This window comes from Cryptomeria japonica, chromosome 1 (assembly GCF_030272615.1).
Source record: "Cryptomeria japonica chromosome 1, Sugi_1.0, whole genome shotgun sequence".
Lineage (NCBI taxonomy): Eukaryota > Viridiplantae > Streptophyta > Pinopsida > Cupressales > Cupressaceae > Cryptomeria > Cryptomeria japonica.
In genome coordinates this window covers 59567189-59590360 of record NC_081405.1, presented here as the reverse complement: position 1 = coordinate 59590360, position 23172 = coordinate 59567189, and the positions used below count along the sequence as shown (strand labels likewise).

The following is a 23172-nucleotide window of genomic DNA, read 5'->3' as shown; positions in this document are numbered from 1 at the left end:
CGTGTTGATATTGGTCTTAGCGGAATTTCTGGCCGATATAATTGTTTGGGAATTTGTATTAGGTGCATGCTATGTAATGTAAATCTTAATATTGGTCTGGTGGTATCGTGTGATGTAATTTTTGTAATTATGATTTATGGGTTTAAGGTTTAGTCGACCTTGTTATCAAGGTTGATGATATGTATTTATAGGCGACTTATTCATGTAATTGGGTATGGTGTGGATGGTATGGTATGTATGGTTATGTTTGCATTATCAGAGAGAGGTAATTGTGCGAACAAAGATATATCATTCAACGAAGGGTGTAAAGGATTTAGAGTTGCAGGGTAGATATCTATGCTTAACCAGAACTGTATCAAGCATTAGGAGATGTTATCTTCACAGTTCATTTTCTCTGGATTGTAGTCTGATGTTCATGTAAGTCAGTGAGACTTCTTTTTTGTGATGAGCAGTGAGCTCTAGGTGGTTGGCTTGATTGCAAGTGCAATCCCCATTGTAATTATTTCACATATTGTTGCAGAAGTATTATCTAGCTTTGGGTAGGGTTTCCCACCGTGGTTTTTCCCTTTACCGGGTTTTCCACGTCAAAAATATTGGTGTTGTGTGTTTTGTGCTTTCATGCTTTATCTTCCACTGTGCTATTTATATTGTGCTCTGGTAAATGGTTTATAATTTGCATTAATTGTTTAACTTGTGGAAAACTGATTCAACCCCCCCCCCTCTCAGTTTTCCTCTGGTTCACTATTGGTATCAGAGATTCTAATAGTTGACACTCTTGTTAAAGTGGGGGCTAAATGTAGTATACTAAATTATACCCCTTTACAATTTCACACTTAGTTTGGACCCACTTTGGCGGTTGTGCCTAAGGTGTATCTAATTCGTCTGATTGTGCTCATTTTCAAGATTGTTTATGGTAATTTGGTGCATTCACATCCTATGTTCAAGCCCAAACTACTAGGACTAGGGTGCCAACACTCCCACCCTATACTGGGGCACCCAACACCCCTATCCTGGACTAGGGTGTCCGACGCCCTTATCGAAGCAGTTTATCCCCAAACTTTGAATTGTGAATGTTGGCTTTGTAAGCAGTGGTAAACTATCTTCCAATTTCGGCGTTCCCCAAAACCTAAATTTGAAAAGGTGTAAGTTACTTATAAATAGAACTCCCTCTCTCATTTCAAACATCAAGTCACACAATTCAATTCCTATTGAGCACAAGCAACACAATTGAGCATAGATCTGTAATCAAGGAGTCAAGCATTCAAGTCCAAGCATTCAAGTCCACATCTTTGTTTCAACAATCATGATCAATCACAATGTGTTCCTCCATGATGATGACATGCATTAACATCTTTCAAGCAACATCAAGCCCTATTTTAGACTTTAAGATAAGGGTATCATATCTTCTAAGGCAATATATTATTGTTTCAATCTTTGCCCTTCTAAGGAAAAGCTTTATTTTCATCAATCATTGTTGTAGTGGAGGTGGGAACACCAATATGCGATTTGACTTAGACAAGCCCCTAAACGACGTAGCACTTTTCCCATGTTTTCATGTGCACAAGTTCAAATCTAGCCATACAGAGTGTTGCAGGTGTGAAAAGAAAATAGTGACAAACATTCTCAAGTTTTTAATAGGAAAAAACACCTGGACTAGGGTGCCCTCCAACTATGTTCAACACTTTGGTTGTATTTCAAAGAAACCGACCTACATGACCTCCTAATTATGAATCTACAACTTTCTATGTGTGTGGACATGCTCAGACTAGGGTCCAACAACCGTGTTCAATATTTTCAAGCTTAGTTTGTAGCTATAGGTTCCTTTCTACATCCTTTTTCCAAATCCGAACTATTGTTTTGATTTCTAGCTCTATATTTCATTGTTTTTGCTAAAAGTTGTCAATTTCTTGTCATTTAGTATTACATCCCTCTTTTTCATTGATACTATGCTATGTTTTATATGCATCATTATGTGATATTTAATCTAAGTTAATCAAACATTGCTTTGGAATTTCTTATGATAAATGATTTCATTGGACAATTAATGAAGTTTCGTATTGCTATCTAATCATATTTCTACATTTAAGAATGATAGTTGCGATTTTGGGCTAACTACATCCTTATGACCTAGTGGTTGCAAGAAACTCATTGTCCTCTGGAAAGGGAGGGGAAGTATCATCAAGTGGAGGAGGTAAAAAGGTGAACGGTTGAGTTGCCATCTGAGTCTCTGTAGCCTGCAAGTATTGGTCATTTCATGTGATATTTGAGTCTAGGATTGTGAAATCACTAACTAGGTTCCTAGTTTGGTTAGCCCTAGACTACCAGTTAAGTTGTTAGGATTCCTTTTGTATTAAGAACTCATGACATTGACTTAAGCCTTTGTATAACTAAGTTCAAAATTAAAAATTGACTTGATAAATCACTTTGAACTTATACTATAATTTAAATGCAATTCATTTAATACATAAATGATTATGTATGTATAGTATAAAGAGTGTGTGTATATATATATATATATATATATATATATATATATATATAATAATGTGGTACATAGTCAAACAACTATATGGTGGTAATACGAAGAGTATCGTATGAATCATTCTTTAAATCATGATCAATTTATATATTGGTCGATGGCCATATTTATGTAAGTATGAGCAACCACATGTATATTGGCCATATTTATAAAAGTGTGGTGGTGCCAAGCATTTATAATTGGAAGCCACATAATATCGTGGATTTAGATATATATAACCCAGCAACATGGGTGATGGACTTCAATGTATTAGCAAATGGAATCCATTGAAATGAATTTGAAACTCGTTGAAATGAAATGAAATACATATAACTGTTTTGGAATTAAGATCATTGTTGGGTTTTTGAAGTTAGTAGCATAGTAAGGGAATGGAAAGACATTCTAAAGGCTCAAGGCATATGTATGTTAATAAAAACATCGTTTCTGACGAAGCCAAAGACAAAAGACTGTGTTATGGAACAAGTGAAGTGGAGGAACTTTGCTCAAGGAAATTAGAAGGTGCATATAACTATAATGACTTAGTTAGTAGGCATAGAGCCAAGTTATGTTCTATGAATACATTGTTATTTTGGAAATTGAAAGAAGTTTAACTTAATTAATTTGTTACTGAAAGAAGTGCATTCCTGACCTGAGAAAACAGGTCGAATAAGCTCATAATAGCAGCTAGTTGTTTATTAACTAAAAAGAGGATAGTATTAAGTTAACCGTGGCCTTGATGTTTTTAATGCAAGGCTAATATTGCAGGGCTTTGCACTTTGCTTGAGTCCCTGTTTAAGGAGGCAAAGAGACAAAACAATAGCAAAATCAATATGAAATTGTTCACACACATAACAGAGTTAGAAATAATTCATTTTTACAATCTAAAAATGCAAGCAATGAATACGTATTTTTTCAAACCCTTAAAGGGTAGAAACCTTAGTAGCGGCAATTAATTATTATCATATTAATTAATGTTGATGCATACAGTTGTATGCTCATTGGTTGTCTAATTAAGCTGAGATAAGCTTGAAAAGAAATAGTAGCTGGAACTGAGCTTAAATCTTACTTGTACCACCACGTATGGTGAAGATGTAAAACAAATTAAACAATGTTTAAGAATTCAGTTCTTAAGAATAAATAAAGGGAGGGTATATTTCCATCTCTATGTATAGCAAGTATTCACACTCTAATACTATGAGTCAAAGCTTGTTATTACAACTATGTTGGTAATACAAAAGTATAGTTTATAATTGCAAAATCCTTGAGATGAAAGCACATATACATAAACATGAGGGTGCAAGTATACAAGCTCATGTTCACGTGTATGGTGTCAATTAGATTCTAGCAACATTGAACTTAATTGAAAATAACATGAACGTGTACAAATTATAATGTCTCTACCATCTCCCTCCTATGGCTCTCTCGCCTCCCTCTTTTTGAATGCCCCTTGTTTTGTTGTGGATGTTTGGGGCTCAAATCCCCCCCCTTCATGGCGCGGGGTCCTCGGCTCCTACGATCCATGCTATTGTTGTTTGGCCGACGACCCCTCTGGTGGTTGTTGATGCGCTCGGTGTTGCTTCCACCCCCCAGTTCCCCAACTGTGGATCCTGCTGTTTTCGACTCTTTGGCTTCTGGGGAAACGACCTTGCCGCTTGCCGCTGGTGTTGTTGGTCCTTTGCCCAATCCTGTTGGTAAGCATAGCTTTGCTCATGTGGCCAGATCTTTTGCCCAACCCTCTAAGGGGGTCCGTCCTCTCCCTTGTGCGAAATCCTCCCTTGTGGTGGTTTGTAGACAGGATGTTGTGGACAACATTGGGTTTTACCAGCGTTGTGCTTTGGTGTGCAAATTCTCCGGGCTCTAGCCTTCCCTATTAGACCTTGACCACTGGGTAAGTGACTCCTGGTGGCCTTTGGTTGCTCTCAATATCAAGATTTTTCCCTATGCTAAAGGATTTTTTGTTGCTTCCTTCACTCCTTCTGCTTATAGGGATTTGATTTTGAGCAAGATTTGGGCTTGGGGAGTGCACTCCCTCTCCATCAAGCCTTGGACAACCTCTTTCAACCCTCTCACTGAATCACTTAATGTGCATCCAGTTTGGGTTCGGCTCATCAATCTCTCCTTCATTTCTAGGAGCACTCTTGCTATGAGGCGATCGGTAACTCTATTGGTCATTTCCTGAAGGTCGATGATGCTACATCCTCAATGGAACACACTACCTTTGTCCGCATTCTTGTTGATATCGACATCTCTGCTCCTCTCATGGGTGATGTGGTTCCTATGGTGGGGAATAGGCCTTGGTCACAACTGCTAGATTTTGAAGGCCTCCCCTTTCGATGCAAAGGATGCTTCTCTATTGGTCATCTTGCTTCGGGTTTCTCTTCTCCACAACACAAAGGGGTTTCTACCTGGTGGAAGAATGCTATTGTTGACCACTTAATAGTTCATGCTACAGATTTTGCGTTTGTTGGCTCCTCTCATGGGGATGATGTCGTGCCCCCCACGACTCCTATTGCTCCTACTGATGTTTTTGTGGCCTCATCTCTGGAGGCCCTCACTTCCGCTTCTCTTGTCCTGCAACCCTCCCCTGCTGCTGGATCTGCTCCTGCTACTGTTGTTCTGTCACAACCTGCTGCTATTGATGTTCAGTTGCCCCCTACGACCCTTGTTGACCTTGTGAGGGCCATTTCGACGGATCTTAGCATTGTCTGGTCTATGGTTTCTCGTAGGCGCAAGGGGAAATCTTTTCCCCTGCCCCATATCCCCCCTCTTAGGGGTTTGGGTGGCCCGTCCCCCACTTGAGTGGGGTTTTGATGCAGAGGGTTTGGTGTTGCACACAACTTGATGGTTTTCACCCTTCTTAGGGTCTTCAATAGACACCATCCAATGGTGTATTGTCTTCAACCTTCCCAAGGCTTGGTATCCTTCCCAAGGATCACTCACAATAAGACAACTTCCTATTAACAAGGAGTCTTCTACTCCTATGGTCTCAACCCCTCCAACCAAGAACACCTAACAACCCCAAACCCTTAGCTTATAGGATCTTTTGCTCAAGTGGTGAAGTATGCCATTTGTGGATGAAAAACTATGTGAGAATCATGACATATTCATTGATTTGGACCTCTTGAATAGATTCTACAAGTTCTTCCAATATCGCTTACCCTTTAGAGACCTAATGAGGGCTATAAGCAATTAGGCCTCCTATTTGGGTCTTTGCGCAATCACTTCCAATCTCCCTTAACAACCCCTGGAACAAATTACCCTTTTGAATGCCCTTAGAAACTTCACATTTTGGCATCTGGGTTTTTGAGTTCAAGAGGTCTGTCCACACTGCCTCCAATTGGGCATATCTAGTCGGCCATGGAGATTTGTCAACAAAAGTCTTCACCAGTCATATCAGAAGGAAGAAAGGACACTTGTCTAGGGTCTATACATGTTCAAGGGTCCCTACCATGCCAAGTTCTCACACCCTTCAATCCGTTGCACAAGGGTTTCACCTACTTCTTCTGTTGCACAAGCTTGCCAAATAGTAGATGTCAAGCCTAGGCTTCATCTTAAAAATATCAAATGACACTTCTTTCCTCCCAAACCACTTGGAACATTTAGTATACAAGTAAATTCAACATTCCTCAAGTCTTTAGGCCATTTCCACGGTGGAATGTTGAATTGTGACCCTACTTGCATCAAAACCCTGATTTTAAGGGTTTCTTAGGCCAGTGATGAAGAATTTGCTCCAACTTTCAAACCAAGATGCTTCAAGACCTCACTCTAATGCCAAATGAAAGGTGATTCACAACCTCAAACTGATCTGCTCTCAATTCATGCCTATCATCCGTACAAATCCATACAAGTGCAGCAAACTCAAGGAAAATGGAAAAAATGCAGTTTTTGTTTGGTTTTAGAAACAAGAATTACATTACCAACTTCTTCTAACCTATTGGCATCGTTCCTCAGACTTATATCATGCCAAGGAACTCCTCCAACCACCCCCAATGTGTACATTCAACCAACCGTTGGGTAACCAAAAATGCAAAAACTTGTCAAAGTTGCTCATGACAACATTGCAACTTTTGACCATTATTACAATCTTGATCTTGCCTTCACACCAAAAGGCCAAGAATGAACACACAACACATCTAAGACTCCTAAACACCAAAAACATAATAAAAATGCCCATATAAGGCTTTGGACCAAATTAACACCTTTTGGAGCCTTATGGCTTATTACATTGTCTTGGGACCACCATGGACATCATCATGGATCAACATGGATCAACACACATCCTACCACAAAACATCGCCCTAGAACAACACACAAATAAATAATGCAAACATGTCTCCTTGTGCCCCTACACCAGATTTGTTCCCTAGTTGGTTAGGTTCCTGTGTTTGTTCCTTTCCGCCTTTGGGTTGTGGTTCTCTTCCAACATCATCTCTCTTGATGTTGCTTTTTGTTAAGGGTCAACACCCTAGTTAACGTTGGTTTTTTAATAAAAAACATGAACGTATTGTGAATGGTAGTTGTCCACGAACTTAGTACAACAAGGACTGCACCAAGAATGGTCTAGAAAGTAGTTCTTAAACTTAGAGTCAATTGTGTCTATAAACCTTGTCAATATGCAATTAGCATAAGATACAACCTAGTTTGTCAATATGATTGAACCCTAGTTTAATGTTCTAGCCGAGTAGGGTGGTGAACGTTGATTGCATGTTCAATCATGCTTGCAATAATGAAAACCTTAGGCCAAGGCTATGCTATACAAGCATCTGTCAATTCACATGGTCCAAATGCACTACCTAGTTAGAGGCAATACTTGTTAGGAGGTAACTATAGTGTGTAACTGACTAGAGTCATGTAGGGTCAAAACACTGGGCTCAAATGGCATTAGACCTAACATCTAATTACACCCTTGCGAAGGGCAAGGCTGCTTCCAATAGGAAGATGTGCAAGAGACCACCAATTCTATGGTTGGATGGTAAATCGCCATGATGATACTTTCCCTCTGGTCAGATACTATGGTTCATAAAGCATTCAAAATGGTATCCGAAGGTTGTAAACTCTAAACCTCTCTTGTACTTTAATTGATGTGGAACTATGATAGAGTAGTTCTTTGAACTATATATATGCACTTGAAATCATTCATGAATAGTTGATGTTACTACTTGCTTGTAGAAAAGTTAAATTTCATTTACTTGTTTTAAGAAGAAAAAATTCAGTTCTATGTTTTGTCAATTGTTAAGACTTGGAATGTTAGTTTACATTCTTTTTCTACTTAAGCGATTAGCTTGTTACATTTAGCATAGATCTTAAACATACACATTCCAATCCAATCAATACACATTAATCGACCAAAAGAGAAAAATTAATCAAATGTTCAACTCTCCTCTTAGGACTAAAGTTGAATCTTATTCATTGTTCCCTAGTGATCTTGTGTGGACCATTGAGATCCTAGTTTATATCTATAGGCTAGGATCCAATTTCCATCCATTTCAAGGGCATATCAATCCTATTGTCACAAAGAGGTGGAACACAATGAACGCCCCTCTTCATATGGCTACTTATGCTCATAACCCCACATGGTACACACTCAAACTTGGCTAAACCCTTTCTTTTGAAGATGATGAGATAACAAAGAGGTTTATTAAAGTTGTTTGTAAGATGCATGATAATAAAAATGAAACCATACTTCAAGAGAAATGGCTTCACTTTTCCAATCTTCAAGATTCTAAATTTTACAAACCAAAGACTATGATAAATACAACCACTATTGCACAAAGTAATCCATTGGATGATAGGAATTTCATGGGAAGGACACACCAAAGTTCAAACAACTTGTTATTTGTCTACTCTCACAAATTGCTAATTACTTTAATGCATAGAGGATTTGGCCCTTATATGGTTGCATCTTCTTAATCAAGAGTAATAGACTTACCTTAAAGCTAGTTGTAGTTCCTAGTGCATTGAGACTTCATGATCAACAAACTATTGAGTATCAACAAACTCCAACAACACATTTGGATGTTGATCTTAAAAATGTGTGATAGATTGGCAAGTAGATGGAACAAGAATTGATTAGAGCTCTACTAAATGAAACGTGGCTTCAACGAAATAATCACATATAGCTCTCTTAATATTGATAGCCCAAATGAGACAAAATTGTATTTTAAAGTTTGAGACTTTGAGTATAAACTTAGTTTTTAAAATTTGAAAAAATAAAATATTATTTTTTATTATAAAAGCAACAAGACAAGGGTATTGACCCTATAAAAAGATAAGTTAAACATGCCACTTACAATTGGTCAAGAACAGACCATTGACAATAAAGGTCATAACAAACAACTTACAACACTCCAACAAAACAACTAGTAACCCACATCAAGGGTGGGGAGAAATTTCACCCACAACTCGAGGAAGACTTTGGGAAGAAGAACAATCTCTCCTCCATCGACTAACAATAGTCCAAGCAATACTATCATTTCGAACACCATCACAAGGGATAGCAAGTAAGGAAACCCCTTAGTGAGATTGTCAACACAAGGAGCAAAATGTTGACCAAGCGACACGTCAACCACTAAAGGTTGTAGCATAACAAGAACAATAGACAGAGTACAGTCCACAAGACTAAAGGGGGGCACACTAGCAACAAGAGGCAGAGTAGGATTCATAGGGCTTGAAGAGGCCACACCAATAGTAGGAGTCATCATCAACCTATGAAGAGTTATTAGAGGAAGATTCAAAAGCCAAGACAGTCAAGTGATCACCATTAGCATCTTTCCACCAAGTGGCAACACCTTTACAACATGAGAGAAAACATGTGGCCAAGTAACTTGTAGAGAAGCAACAACATCGAAAGGGGAGGCCCTTGTAATCGAACAATTGAGTCTATGGCCTATCCCCAACTATGATAACCACATCTCCAAGAAGACGTACAAAGATGTCAATATCAATCAGAATGCATGTAAATGTAGAAAGACCCATAAAAAGGTATCATCAACCTTCAAGAATCTGTCAATGGAGTTGCCAATGGCCTCAAAACAATAATTCTCCCAAAAATGAAGGGGAATGTTCAAAAAACGAACCCACACTAGACACACAATGAGTGGTTCAGTAAGAGGGTTGAAAGAGGTTGTTTGGGGTTTGACCAAGAGAGAGTGAACAACCCAAGCCCACAGCTTGCTCAAACACCAAATCATGGTTTGGAAAAGAAACAAAATAAGCAATAAAAAAATCCTTAGCACAAAGGAAAAGCTCAATGTTACCAACAACTAAAAGCTTCCAAGAACCCATCACCCATCGATGAAGAATCCGGGAGAGAAGGCCAAAGACCAACAAATCTACACACCAACTTGCAACGTTGACAGAAATCCACATTTTCTACCACATCCTAATCACAAACCACAACAGGGAAAGTTTTGGAACAAAAAAAATATTTACATGATTAAACTTTGGTTATACTATTTACATGGCCACAAACAAAAAATAAAATATTGTTGTTATACTATTTACATGATTAATTTTTTTATTTTTCAAAATGTACACTATCATATTGGTTCAAATAGTAGCCCATGCCCTTACCCAAATTCCAAGCCTTAATGCTATCTTCGTGGACATTTTGTTATAATTATTATATAATATGTATGCATATTGATAATGAAAAGCATTTAAATTTTGTTAACTTAATATCAATTCTCATGTATTAATACTAAACTTAATTTAATGTTTATGATGAATGCTTTATCAATGTTATATGAATATTTGAAATTTGTCAATATTTTTCAAAAAATTCCTTTTTTTAAGTCACCCCTTATAATGACCCAAAAATACCCCATATTAAAAACACACCCTGTCCCCCATTCCTAGTAACTTTTTCAATCTTTCATGCTCATTACTAATTTTTTTCTCAAACATTTTAGCTCCTTTATTTTTATTGGCGACTTCATCAATTATACTACCAAATGACTATTGCTAATGAGTTATTCTCAATATTCTAATTACTTATCCTTGAATTGTTTGAATAATCATTCGCATTTACTTTACCCCCACTTTTACCTTTTGCTCTTAATCAATTCAGGCTAGATGGCCTTCCAATCCAAGAGTCCATGAAAATGCTTCCACTCCGCACATTAAAATAGTATTTGCTAAGCATTAGCCCTTGACAATCTCAGACCAGCTTGGATGCTTTAAGTTTAATCTTCAATTATAATAAGATGAAATTTTCCCAGAACGGAAACTATGCCACCAAGAGGGGCACACATATAACAATTGTATATTAAATCAGCTCAGACAAACATTCGACCAAAGACGTCAAAAAAACTACAAGCTCTATATATAACGAAGATCACGTACACTTTGGTCTAAGAGGACAGAGCGTATCGAAAAATTATACATTAATTGCTCTTCCCTTTTAATTAATAGGTATAAGGAATATGCATGGAAGATTTGGAACAATTAATCAATCTTCGCATGCACGTAATCGATAAATTTAAAATTTTGCTCAAGCTCCTTGAGAATGTAAGCTAACCCGGCAGATACAAATGCTGCACTAGCCAGTATAATCCGGAATTGTAACTCGGATGGAATGCCAGCAGTTGCTGCAAAGACTACAGTCGCACCAAGGAGAAACTTTTGCAGAAGTTGGAAAGTTTCAAATGCATTTTTACAAGATGAGCATTTAAGTGTATGCTGTTCATACCTGTCAAGCATCTGTCACATACGCATCCTATCTTAGTTAAATTCAATGGGTAGTAAGGTATAGCGCGTGCATTTACAAATAATATTTAATTGCCCTGGTATAGTAATTCACCTGTTGTTTAGACAATATAGTTGAAGGTGGAGGCTGTCCTGAAGTGATTGGTACAAGCCACTCTGGTTGTCCATTGCCATGAAGCCGCAGCCAATTGCGGAATGCCAACACAAACCGGTCAGCCTGTGTTGGCGTGAAAGTAAGCTTTGTATACTCTTTGTTGACATCACAACCATCCTGACTAGCATTTGCTAAAAATGATTTCTCCTGTCCTTGAAGCACAATCATATCTCCATCGTAGACCTTATTCGATGTCCAATGTTCATGCCACCTTGGCACCAGCTGTACAAAAGGTTCATAACAACTAAGAATAGTTGTCCAAAAATAAGAAAGGAAAAGAAAACAACAGAATATTTATATATTCATGATGATATACATGGAATGAATCCATAGAGAAAAAAGAATAAACATGTCTTAAGTAAAAAATAAGATTCCAGAAACAACAATCTAGCAGGATTTTTGTTCATTTCAGTGCAGTTCGTATGAAATGGAGATGTTGCAAACAAGAAATAAACAACATTTCTTGAATCGAAGAGAGTTCTTATGTGCATAAACTTAAGGCAGCTATACAAATACCATTTTATAAATATCTAATTGAAGGTTCCCATCACAAACCCAAAAAGCCTAAATGAAAAAAAAAATAACATGAGGATGCAAAGCATGAAAACATCTTTCAACTGTACTTTCATTGAAGAGCATGCTAGGATTTAAATTATCCAAAAATTATTTGTACTGCTCTTCTTGCTGTCAGCTCTATTTTTTAGAATAAGTAAAACACCAAACATCTGGAAACTTATTACACTAATAAGCCTGCAATTCATGACTGGCACTGTAACTGAGGCAAGCTAGCTTGTTTGGGAGGGAGGCAAAGGCGGAAACTTATTACACTAATAAGCCTGCAATTCATGACTGGCACTGTAACTGAGGCAAGCTAGCTTGTTAGGGAGGGCAAAGGCGTACTGAGAGAAACCACACAAAACAGAGACCTGTCAAGTCTAAGTGATTTGTGCAAAACTAGAGGCAGTAGAAGCCGGCAGAATAAAGATCAAGGCAAGTATGCAGAGTTGGAGAGATCACTGTCCCATAAAACATGATGATTGACGATGGGAGCCTGCAATGTGGAAAGCAGGCTAGAAACACTAATATTGGAGCTTATGTTACTTAGAATCAATGTGGCATTTCAATGTCAATATCGTGTGTGCAGTACTCTATACTAATGAGGCTCTCAGCCTTTATTAGAAAGATGCATGGGAACCAAATAATCCAAAGAAAGACCTTAATGGATATGTTCTTCATCGATTTGCTAGACCTTTCTAGAATGAACATTTTGCTCGAAACATGGCTCAAATGACACATGCTCCATCGTACCCAATGTAAAGTTTGATGATAGCACTTTCTGAACAAAGTACAAAGAATAGATTCATATCGATTTAGAAGTGGCTTGAAAACCATTTACTATAACTTTCATAACAATGCTTGGGAATGTTACTCACAACTCATATCCAAGATTTTGACAACCTCTTGCAACAGTTCAAGACCAAATTTCAATTCAATTCACTTCCTGAGGAACGTCTAAAAAGATTGTGTTACAATTAAACAACTTGACAATGAATATGCCATGACTTTATCAAGCAATTGAAATCCACTATCCTACAATCCTATCGTAACTTCAATAGGGAGACTTTGTAGTTTAATTTAACAAATACACACTTAGTCACATACTGCAATACAAGGTACTCTGTTTTAACAACAGTGAATTAGACAGTTGTAGAACAAACTAATATACAAGATAGCTTCATGCCTATATATAAAATCATTGGAAAAATCAAGACAAATGCCACATCCTAAAATAGATACACCATAACTGAAGTTATGGATGATGCCTTCGGGATGAGATTAATTCATAATACTGAAACCTAAAATGCAAAATGCATTTCATGGGAGGGCAAGCAACTATTTGAAGCCACTACAAACTATCCATTCCATATGAACATAGTCTACAAAACTCGAACATTTAATGAAATAAGAGCATAACTCCCTCCAATTAGGATCCAAACCTATGATGCCACTCATTCACCAGACATAGGTTATGATGCAAATAGATTTTGTTGGTGGTACACAAACTAGAACATTTTACAAAATATGTAGAGAACTACTAATATGCTTCACATGATCCAATTTACTTGGAAACAACTTTGATCTAGAGGGATTCATCCATGATGGAAAACATGCTCATCAGCAACACAGAGCAAAATCGGGTGCTCAAATCCACGTCACTGGTATAGCTAAACAACAGCGTGTTCATCGTCATACTCAGAATCTACAACACTCAATAATTCACATAAAGAAAATAGAACCAACAACAAAAGCATTGTCAACATGTTGTGCCTACCAAGAAAATCAAACTGGCTCCATTATCCATGATGAATCAAAACACATTTCTAACTTCTTAGACCTCTCATATAAATTACATTGCAATGCAGTAAAACAACCATCAAAAGCTCACATTAAGGTTTAAAAGAGGTGTTTTTGGCTTCAATCCAATCCATCAAAATTGAAGAGAGGAAGCAGAAATATCGCACACAGATCAGACACTAAACCCAACAAAAGAAATTGAGCCAGCAATTATCAGGAGAAGATTCAACACAGTTCAAGAAAATAAAAACAATATCCAATGGTAGAAGATATATGTCTTACAGTAGCCACTGTGAAAACAAGAATGAATATAGCTGAGTATACCAAAATTAGACAAAAGACACTGATTAGAGATCAATAGCGAAAGATGAATTTGCTCACAACTGAAACAATACTTTATATGGATTTGGCTTGTCTTAACCAGTACATAGAAAATTAAGCAGTCAGACACACAGATAAGAGCAGCTCAAGAGTTTACTATAGAGGTGAAATCAAGACGAGGAACTATTTGAATTTCAACTACAATAAATGCATCCAATCATGTTCAGTGCTCAATCACAACATTTCTCCAAAGCCAGAAAACAGGTAGCCTAGATAACATGAAAGTAAAATAAGAGAGAAAACAGTGAATCAAGCTCATTAAAAGATAGCTGCCAAAAAAGGAAACACAAAGAAAGAATATTCAGAAGGCACAGGCTAGGTGCACATATGGAAAAAATCAAAGTGAGTTCACCAGTCTCATTATTCAACAGCCCAATCACTAAATTAGTCAGTTCCAACTTACACATATTAATGGATAGGACTATTCACCATCAAAAGCAACACAGATTAAAGAAGAATTGGGCTGCAAGCATTTGTCAAACAATCTTCTCTGTCCACACTGAGGTGAGCATGTCATATTTACAGCCACTTCTTACAAAAGATATAAGCAACTTCACAAAATCTTTTGGCATCTGAGCCACTTCAAACAATCTTCTTTGTCCACACTGAGGTGAGCATGTCATATTTACAGCCACTTCTTACAAAAGATTTGAGCAACTTCACAAACAATTACTTGGATGTTTGATGCAGTAGCATAGGTAAAAGCAAAAAAAAATATTAGCAGTGGGTTTCTATAATTTTATTTGAGAGAGATGTTTGGTGAAAGTAAAACCAGCTGGTTCAGAATTGTAAAATGAGGGGTAAATGATGCAACACTGTATCGAGGCTAACTAAATGTTTCTTCCCATAGTTATAAAATTGTGGGGGAACTGCCCTGATTTTTGGGAAAAGGGAGACAAATGTTGGCTGTAGAATTGGTTGCTGGATAGAGCTTTAGACAGTTGGATTGGAATAGGACTTCTTTACTGACACCTTTTGACCATATATAAAAAGACATTTGGTTAAAATAAATGGTCGAGTCGAGCGATATGTAAATGTTTACTTTTCTGAATCAAAAAGGGATTTGCTGCATTTTCTGTATGGTGTTGAAAGAGTTAATAATTACTGCAAGTCATGCTGCTAATCTTCTCTTGCCCACTGCAATTGAGTCTTTATCAATAGTGAGTGAAAGGATAGCAAATCTGAGCATAGGGAGTTATATGAATCAGTTGGTATGCTTTGTTTTTGAAGATTTATGTTTGGTAATGCTTATCGTCGCCATATTTTCTTTCTATTCTGATGTGTTTCTTTCTGTACCTGCAACACGGTTATTTAATTGGGAGCAAAAGATGTTTTCTCCATCAGCAAAGTAGCAATTCTCGCATAAAACTTGCAAGCCATAGAATCAGAGCCATCATATTGTCTCCATTTGCAAGTAATACTCCTTATCAGATATTAGGAGACAATTTCAATAACCATGTAATGCAAGAGAAATTTACAGCCCTCACATACCTTACAAACCATACAGTATGTCTTAGTTTACAAATTACAAACTAAATAGATGTAACCCTTGCAAACATTAACACCTACTACATACTTAAAACACGGAGTACAATTCCAACAAAATGGTTGATAAGTATGTTGAAATAAGATTAACTCACTAACCATGCGCATCTTACTAGTTTCGTGACTTATATCAGAAAGAAATTGGCTTCCAAGTATGAATATTTCAAAATGAGGTACTAGCCTAATTCTTACCTGCCACCATGCAGGTCCTGGCATTGTAAACCGAAAGAAGTTACGTGCACTGCAAACTATTGAACGTGTTTTACCAGGTGCAATTGGGATATTGAAAGAACAAATCCAAATCTCCCATGTTTGTTCCCCCAACAATGGAAGTTTGACAGGCACCTCTATCCTATCATCATAATCAACAACATCAAAACATGTCTTGTACAATAATGACAACTAGCATATTTGCATTAAATATGATATCTATTATAACTGAGAAATTACTCAAAGATCAAAAAATGATACATTCAACACTTGATACTATTGTGCAAGTAGTAAAAAACTACACACAATAAGCTATGTACAACTATATAAATTATAGATAACAAGCTATGTTATTGATTCATGAGCATACAAGCCCGGATCCAGGTCCTGTTTGAATGTGGCCTGGATACTATAGTGATCCTCTTGCAAGGCCATCCAGGGTCCTTCAAACAGGCCTGGATTCAGCCAAAACAAACTCAGGTGAACCCAGACAGAACCCAGGCAAACCTGCAGTTAAAAAGCACAGATCTATATCGTCCATGTGGAGGAACTGGAAATGAGCCCACTTAGCTTTGATAAGCAGAAGATATGGTATTCATAGGAGCAAAAGTTTTCACAAGCATTGGCATGGCAAAGAATGCGGATGGACCCGGCACTCATTTTTCATAAACTGCCATGGGAAGTCCCATTGCCAATGCCAGACTTTTGGGTAATGCAAGCTTGCTTGCTAATATTATATAAAAAATGAGACACCTTTATCATCCATGGAAGTAAACTAATTAGAGTACAGATTTAGTAGGTCTGTGATCTAACTTCTATAGGTGAAAACTAATTTTATGATCAAATAAGAATGAATTTCATTAAGAGTTATATATTACCATCTATATAGTAGATACCCTAGATTTTCTCCAATGTCTTGTATCTGTAGATGTACACATAGGTGGAGGAATATGTGATAGACATAAGGGGAAAATAAAACCGTTTTGGGAAGGAATACAAGTGCTGACAGAGAATACAAGCATTCACTAAATGTTTTATATCTTGGTTATAGATTGGATGTGTGTGTGTTAAGCTCGTAGAACCATCAATCCTTACACTGTTTGCAGAAAGCTTGAACGCTTACGCCTACAAATGCAAAATGGCATTTCCAATTTATTTTCTCATTGTATGATTCCATGTGCTATTGTGCAACTCTTGGTACAGGACCTCCATGGTATATCCATGATTACCACTTGCCATTTCTACGTGATATTTGTTTTTTAGCTTTATTGACTGCATGTTTTCGTGGTCATGATTGGAAGTCATCCATCAGTTATGATATTTGGAGAGTCAAAGGAATTTTGCCATTTCATGGTGATCAATGTGAATGATGGATCTTCATATGCTTCCAACTGTAATGCAAACAACAGCTCAGTTCTCCATCAGCACTTCTCTTCAACTTATCCACTATTGTTTTTAGCGAAAGACCTCCCTTAGACAGGATTCTAGGACTTACTTATTTCACTTTATTCCCTCTTATTTGATTTTATTTTTTCTAGGTTCTAGTTTTGGTTTTAGATAACTAATCTTTTAGTTGCTGGAGTAACTTACTTTGGCCATTTTTTAACATTCTTATATATTCTCTTTCTCACTCTTCTTTTCTCAAACATGTGAAATCAATCCCATTTGAACATTTTATTCTCCACTACATCCTACGTGTATATGTTATAGACAGTCATAAGAGAGAGAACTTACTTATTTACATAATAGCAAGGAGCAATAAAAAAACCGGTTATCTTAGGAGTCTCTGAATTCGAACCACTAAATCCCCATGGCCCACTGGATTCAACCTTGAAAGACAGCGACTTTGCTCTGTCCCTCTTACCAGTAACCTGCAATCAAACCTGGTATATTTAAATCCTAAATGAACTTTAGATGTCTAACAATGATTTGTAGTAGAATTTCATAAAATTCTATCTCAAAATTGGCTAACAATAAGAATAGGTGAATTTCAATGTATCCACCTTGACCCAAACACAGATTATGCCTTACTACACAGCAATAAAGAAAGATTTCCTTGTTATAAGAAATTTAAAAGTTGTAAAGCTCAAAACTGCTATATTCCTGTATAACATTCTCAAGCATCATATGGAGCAATATGATTTTGCATGTAAAAAGATATCTCTAACACCATATGGACCATCACATGGGCGTAGAGAGAAGCTTTATACATGTAAAATGTAATGTATAAAACTCTATAGCTAATAAATCCATGAGAACAGAATGATAAAAAGAGAATATCTGGAACGAGGAATCTAGGATAACTGCTAATAATTTCATCAGTAAGAAAATTATATTCTGATAAGATGGATAAAGCAAACAAGTCTATGCCAGTTGCTCATATACAACATATAAAGGTTTCAAACTTTCATATGAAACATGCACCTTCACAAATCCTGTGATAAAATTTCCAAGGACAACCAAGAAATTTTTATAGTAGATATGCGAAAAATAAAACAATTAGCCTACCATTTTGAGGGTTTTCTCTTGTGACTATCTGCCTTTGCTTGGCATGTAAAAGAATTGTGGGAAGAAAGACATTAGATTGACTCGCTTGCCTCGAATTTGCCTTCACTCTAACTTGAATAATCGATAACAAAACTATTGATGAGTACCTCGAGGTATGTTAATATCCCTATTATGCTTCTATATGAGTGATGAGCTTTTCTACTAATACCCCATTGAAAATAAAAAGCTTTGCACATCCAATAGCAGGTTTTCAGAGTGATGCCTTCTTTATGATGTTGTGTTTTGGTGTGATGTTTTCCCCATTGGAACCATACAAAAATAGATCAAAGCAATGCTTTGTGAAGTTGTCAAAGTAACAGTTTTTAAATCATAAACTATTAAACTTTAATATCCCTAATGTGGCATTTAGCACCACACACTAAAAACTTTGACTAATGAGGGATCTTTCTTAAGGCTTTTTATAAAGTGCTTACTAAAATAGTTTGAGGCATATCCATTGTTGGAAATTTCAATATAAAACTTAACTCTCTTTTTTTTTGGGTAAGGAGGGGAATGCATTTTATATTATTTCATAGGATGAAAATTACATCAATTTACACAGATATATGGAAAGTCTCTTCACAGGAAAACTAGAAAATCCAACCTTTAGATATTTGAGTCAAAGGGAAAGGACTAAACTTAAATTTGATTTTCTAGAGAAAAATAATAGAAGCCAACTAAATTGTATATAATTGCATTTTTTATTGTCCCTAAAGTGTAACCATAAAGAATTCCTCTCTAAGAAAGGAATAATGAATAAATAAGTAAATAACTAAAAAACTTAGGTTAGAACCAGGCCCAAAAGGTCCTGCTAAATGAGAATATGCAATTTTACAATGAAGGATTACGTAGAGGAAAAGATCAATTATAGTGTTACAGCCTCAAGAGAATCAAGATGTAAGTGAAGAACTAATCAATTAAACCTTTAAGCTGTGGTCAAAAAATCTCAAGGAAAAAGAAATCAAACAATTCTCCCTCTTTTAGTAAGAAAGCCAGATATCCAGAATCGATTTTCTTAGTAAATATTTAACCACATGAGCAGTGCATGGAGGAAATTCTCTTCATTTTCATGCATGGTCTATGTAGGATACAACAGCAATCTTAAAAGTGTCTCAGGAAAGAATATAGGATAATCTAGCTCAAAATTAGGGCCGGTCTACGTATGAAGCAATAACAATTGCACTAATTAGTTTTCTCAAATTCATAATCATCGTAATACCATCTACTGACAAGAACACTTGGCTCCTTTCTTATAGATTACAACATAGCCCTCTGATAGTCTAGATAAAAAATGCTGAGTTGATGTTATTCCATTTTAATTTCTCCAAAGATGCTAGTTTAACATTGTATCATTTGCTTTATCCACCTTTTGCTTTCAAATGTTTGGTGCACATTGTCAGCAAGTAATGGTGAGATCCATCAAATAGCTATTTGTACAGTCTACATATTTAATCAAAAGTTTGGTCATGACACCAGAAATTCTGATGTGCTCTCACTAGTCAAAAGTGATTTACATATTTGATCTCAATTAATACTTGGCACAAGATACTAGTGGTTAAATTTCTTCAAAAGAAATTATTTATTAACTCCATGTATTGGGTGCTATTAATTAACTTAGTAAGCTCAAAACTTGAAATCAATCACTGGATATCTATATTAATCATGATAATCTTTAAGAGGAAGTTAAATTGTTGGAGTAAAAACAGAAGGTCCTATGTTCCTTCTATTTTTAGATCAGAGAATGGAATATAGCTAGTGACTTGAGAGTCACTTAAATTACTCTACTAAAACAAACAGGGCTTTGTCAATCACCCTAGATTTCTTTAAAAGACTATGATGACATTCAACTCCTTACCCTAATGCAACTTTGACCCCCCATGAACCCAGTTTTGTGGAGTTCTTGACCGCTTAGATCTTGTTGTAGGTGAATTGGAAATATTCAATATTTTTCCAAGTTTAGTCATGAATTTAAAACGCGAAAGTACATAATTTGAACATATAATCTGATCAGCAAAAGTCCCATTGTGACCTTTCAAAGTGAATCTCATATGCTTTTAAATTAGCAAGTAGTTTAGCAGTAACCTTCAAAATAACCGTTACCAATTATAACAATATACATGCCAAATCTTTAAAGGCATGCATATTTATCATACCAGAGGCATTGAGTAATTACCTTGAGGACCGAGAGCACCGAAGCCAAATTGCCAATGACCAAGAAATATCAAATATACATAAGAGTTTTGAAATAAGCTAGGGCATAGTTTAATCGAATATTTTAACAAACATACTGTTTGATGAAAAAGAAAAAGAAAAACGTTACATGTGTACCTTATGATGCGCAAAATCTATATGAGAAGGATCTGAAACATTTTCCATTAGTGTATCGTAACCATAGAACAAATCTCTTTGAATTGTTACTGTGGAAAATCGAGGATCACTAAATGCCTCTGGCAACCTGCATAGATCAAAAAGACTATCATTGCTCATAATCTTTATGTATTTATTTTTTTATGTACCACCTAGAATTTGTAATCTCGAATTTTGAACACATTTCAGTTGCTTAAACAAAACTTGCCTGAAATTCAATAAATAAATAAGGAGGATACGAAAATTACATAGGAGGCTTAGTCTTGGAGGACCTTTCCCAGCCTTTTTCGTCAGGCCATACAAACAGTAAGCCCTGAGAAACAAGTGTAGGAAAGCTAACTGCACAAGCTCGAGGGGACCTCAACGCTTGAGCCTCTGGTCCTTCAGATGCAGCCTGTGGAATTCGACCACATGATCCATCCTCCTTAAAAGACCATCCATGGTAGGAGCATTGCAGCCATCCATTCTCATCCACTCTACCTTCCTGCAATCACACCCATAGATACACCATTTCTTTCAATTATGGGCTATTTTTTTGGCCAAATGATTAGCTTCTGACAACATATTTTTAAAAATTACACTTGCAGTTGCAAATATTAGGAACAGAAAATATTCGACCAAAAGTTATACAAAAAGTACTAAGAATTGCTAAAAACATGCATTCCTTAATAGTAAATCAGCAATCTTATATTTCCCATCAAAATTAGACTAAAATATATGTTGATATTCCCGAGGAGAGATTACCTAACCATTCTATACTTCGTAAATTTTGATAATGCCATTCCTATAAAATTATCTAAATCTTTTTTTAACTAAGAAAGATTAGCCAACCATTCTATACTTTGTAAAATTTGTCCACTAGATCATAAAAATATTAATGCTTATCATGTAAAAAACAGATAAAATGGAATCGCACTTCCAGAGTTCACATGAACTCAAAAAAGGCTCAAGAAAGCAGCATAAAAGAAATTGAAACCAACGACTCAAAAACTAAATGAAATGAAATACTGCAATACATTACCACATAAATACGTACAGATTATTTTAAAAAGGATGGAATTGCCCGTAAACTAAACCTATCCTAGGAAATCAGTCTATCATGCTGCATCAAAAAGAAATCAGCTACTAAAAAATTACAATGTTTACTAGTGAGATAGTTCTTTAAAACAAGCACCGACAAAAATAAAAACAGAATCAACTTTTCTAGATTTTTATATATTTACCGAAAGAGGAGCCAATCTGTGGGGGCACTTATCGTCAAAAGCTCTCCAATTTCCCTGTGTGTCCTGCCACAGAACGATCTCACGACCTAAAAGCTGAAAAGGCGTGGGAATTTTAGGGTCCAGATCTTCTACTAGAGACACTGGATACCAGTGATCTTTCCACGTAAATTTATCCGTGTGCTCTTCAATTCCCTCCAAGTATTGCGATCCTTTATCAAAATTTTCAGTTAAATCGGGTTTTAAAGACGGAGCTATAGTCGCAGAAACAACTCCACCCCGACTGATCCTTGCCTTTCCCTTTCCCCTCTTTGGAAACCGGCAGCCTGGCGAACAACTTTTCCACCCTTTCTGCTTATTTCCATGGCTGCCTAGTTTAGGCTTTAATATGTTGATTCCACAAAAAACTAAGTTGAGTGCGGACATTATTGCAGACTACGGACTGAAACGAACTGCATTTTGAGCTTTTGTGCCGGACATTTAAATGGCTGTTTCTCGATTGCGTGTCGTCTGCGAACATTTGTTCATTTGAGTGAAATTTTCTCGAGTAATTTATTCAAGCTACCATTGTCTGGTCATTTTAATGCCGCGTGTCACGCCGCAGTCTAAGGTAATACGTAAGCAAAGTATGATAACAATGAGCGCGGTATTTTGATCGGTTTCCAAATAATCGGAATAGAATAATGTTATTTCTCGTCTTTAATGAGATGTCCAGGGAATTAAGGTGATATTAGTATGTATATATACTAGGATACAAATTTAATAAATATAATCTATATAAACGTATATTTATTTTTTCATTACTATTTAAAAAAAATTAAAAATAGAAATAAATTTATTTTATTTTTAAAATTATAATAAATAATTTTTAATATAAATTTACTTTGATTATCAATGCAAATAGATGTAATAAAATTATTTAATATTTTAAAGAATTATTGTTTAAGAATATCTTTATTTATATTATTATTGTATTTTTTAAAATTTGATAAAATAATATAAGATAGTTTGTAATATTGATAAAATATTTTAAATTTTAAATTTTTTAAAATTGATAAAATAATATAAGATAGTCTTTAATATTGATAACATATTAAATATTTAAAATTTTAAAATAAATAAATAACTAAAATTATTTTTTATATAAAGAATTTAAATTAAATTGAAAA

At 35.9% G+C, this 23172-nt stretch overlaps 1 protein-coding gene across 2 annotated transcripts; it reads right to left on the bottom strand.

Annotated features, from left to right (window-relative positions):
* Positions 1–10819: 10819 nt before the first annotated feature.
* On the bottom strand, positions 10820–22646 carry LOC131063218 (pheophorbide a oxygenase, chloroplastic). Of its 2 annotated transcripts, XM_057997008.2 has the most exons (7): positions 22007–22565; positions 21032–21267; positions 20745–20871; positions 17604–17740; positions 15852–16011; positions 11319–11600; positions 10820–11218 (listed from the first exon to the last, which is right to left on the bottom strand). In XM_057997008.2, the coding sequence occupies exons 1-7, from the start codon at positions 22427–22429 to the stop codon at positions 10964–10966; spliced, it is 1620 nt and encodes a 539-aa protein (XP_057852991.2). In that variant the 5' UTR covers positions 22430–22565; the 3' UTR covers positions 10820–10963. The 2 variants fall into 2 exon arrangements, with proteins under 2 accessions (XP_057852991.2, XP_057852992.2); XM_057997009.2 differs by lacking the exons at positions 15852–16011; positions 17604–17740 and having other exon boundaries at positions 22007–22646.
* Positions 22647–23172: the final 526 nt, after the last annotated feature.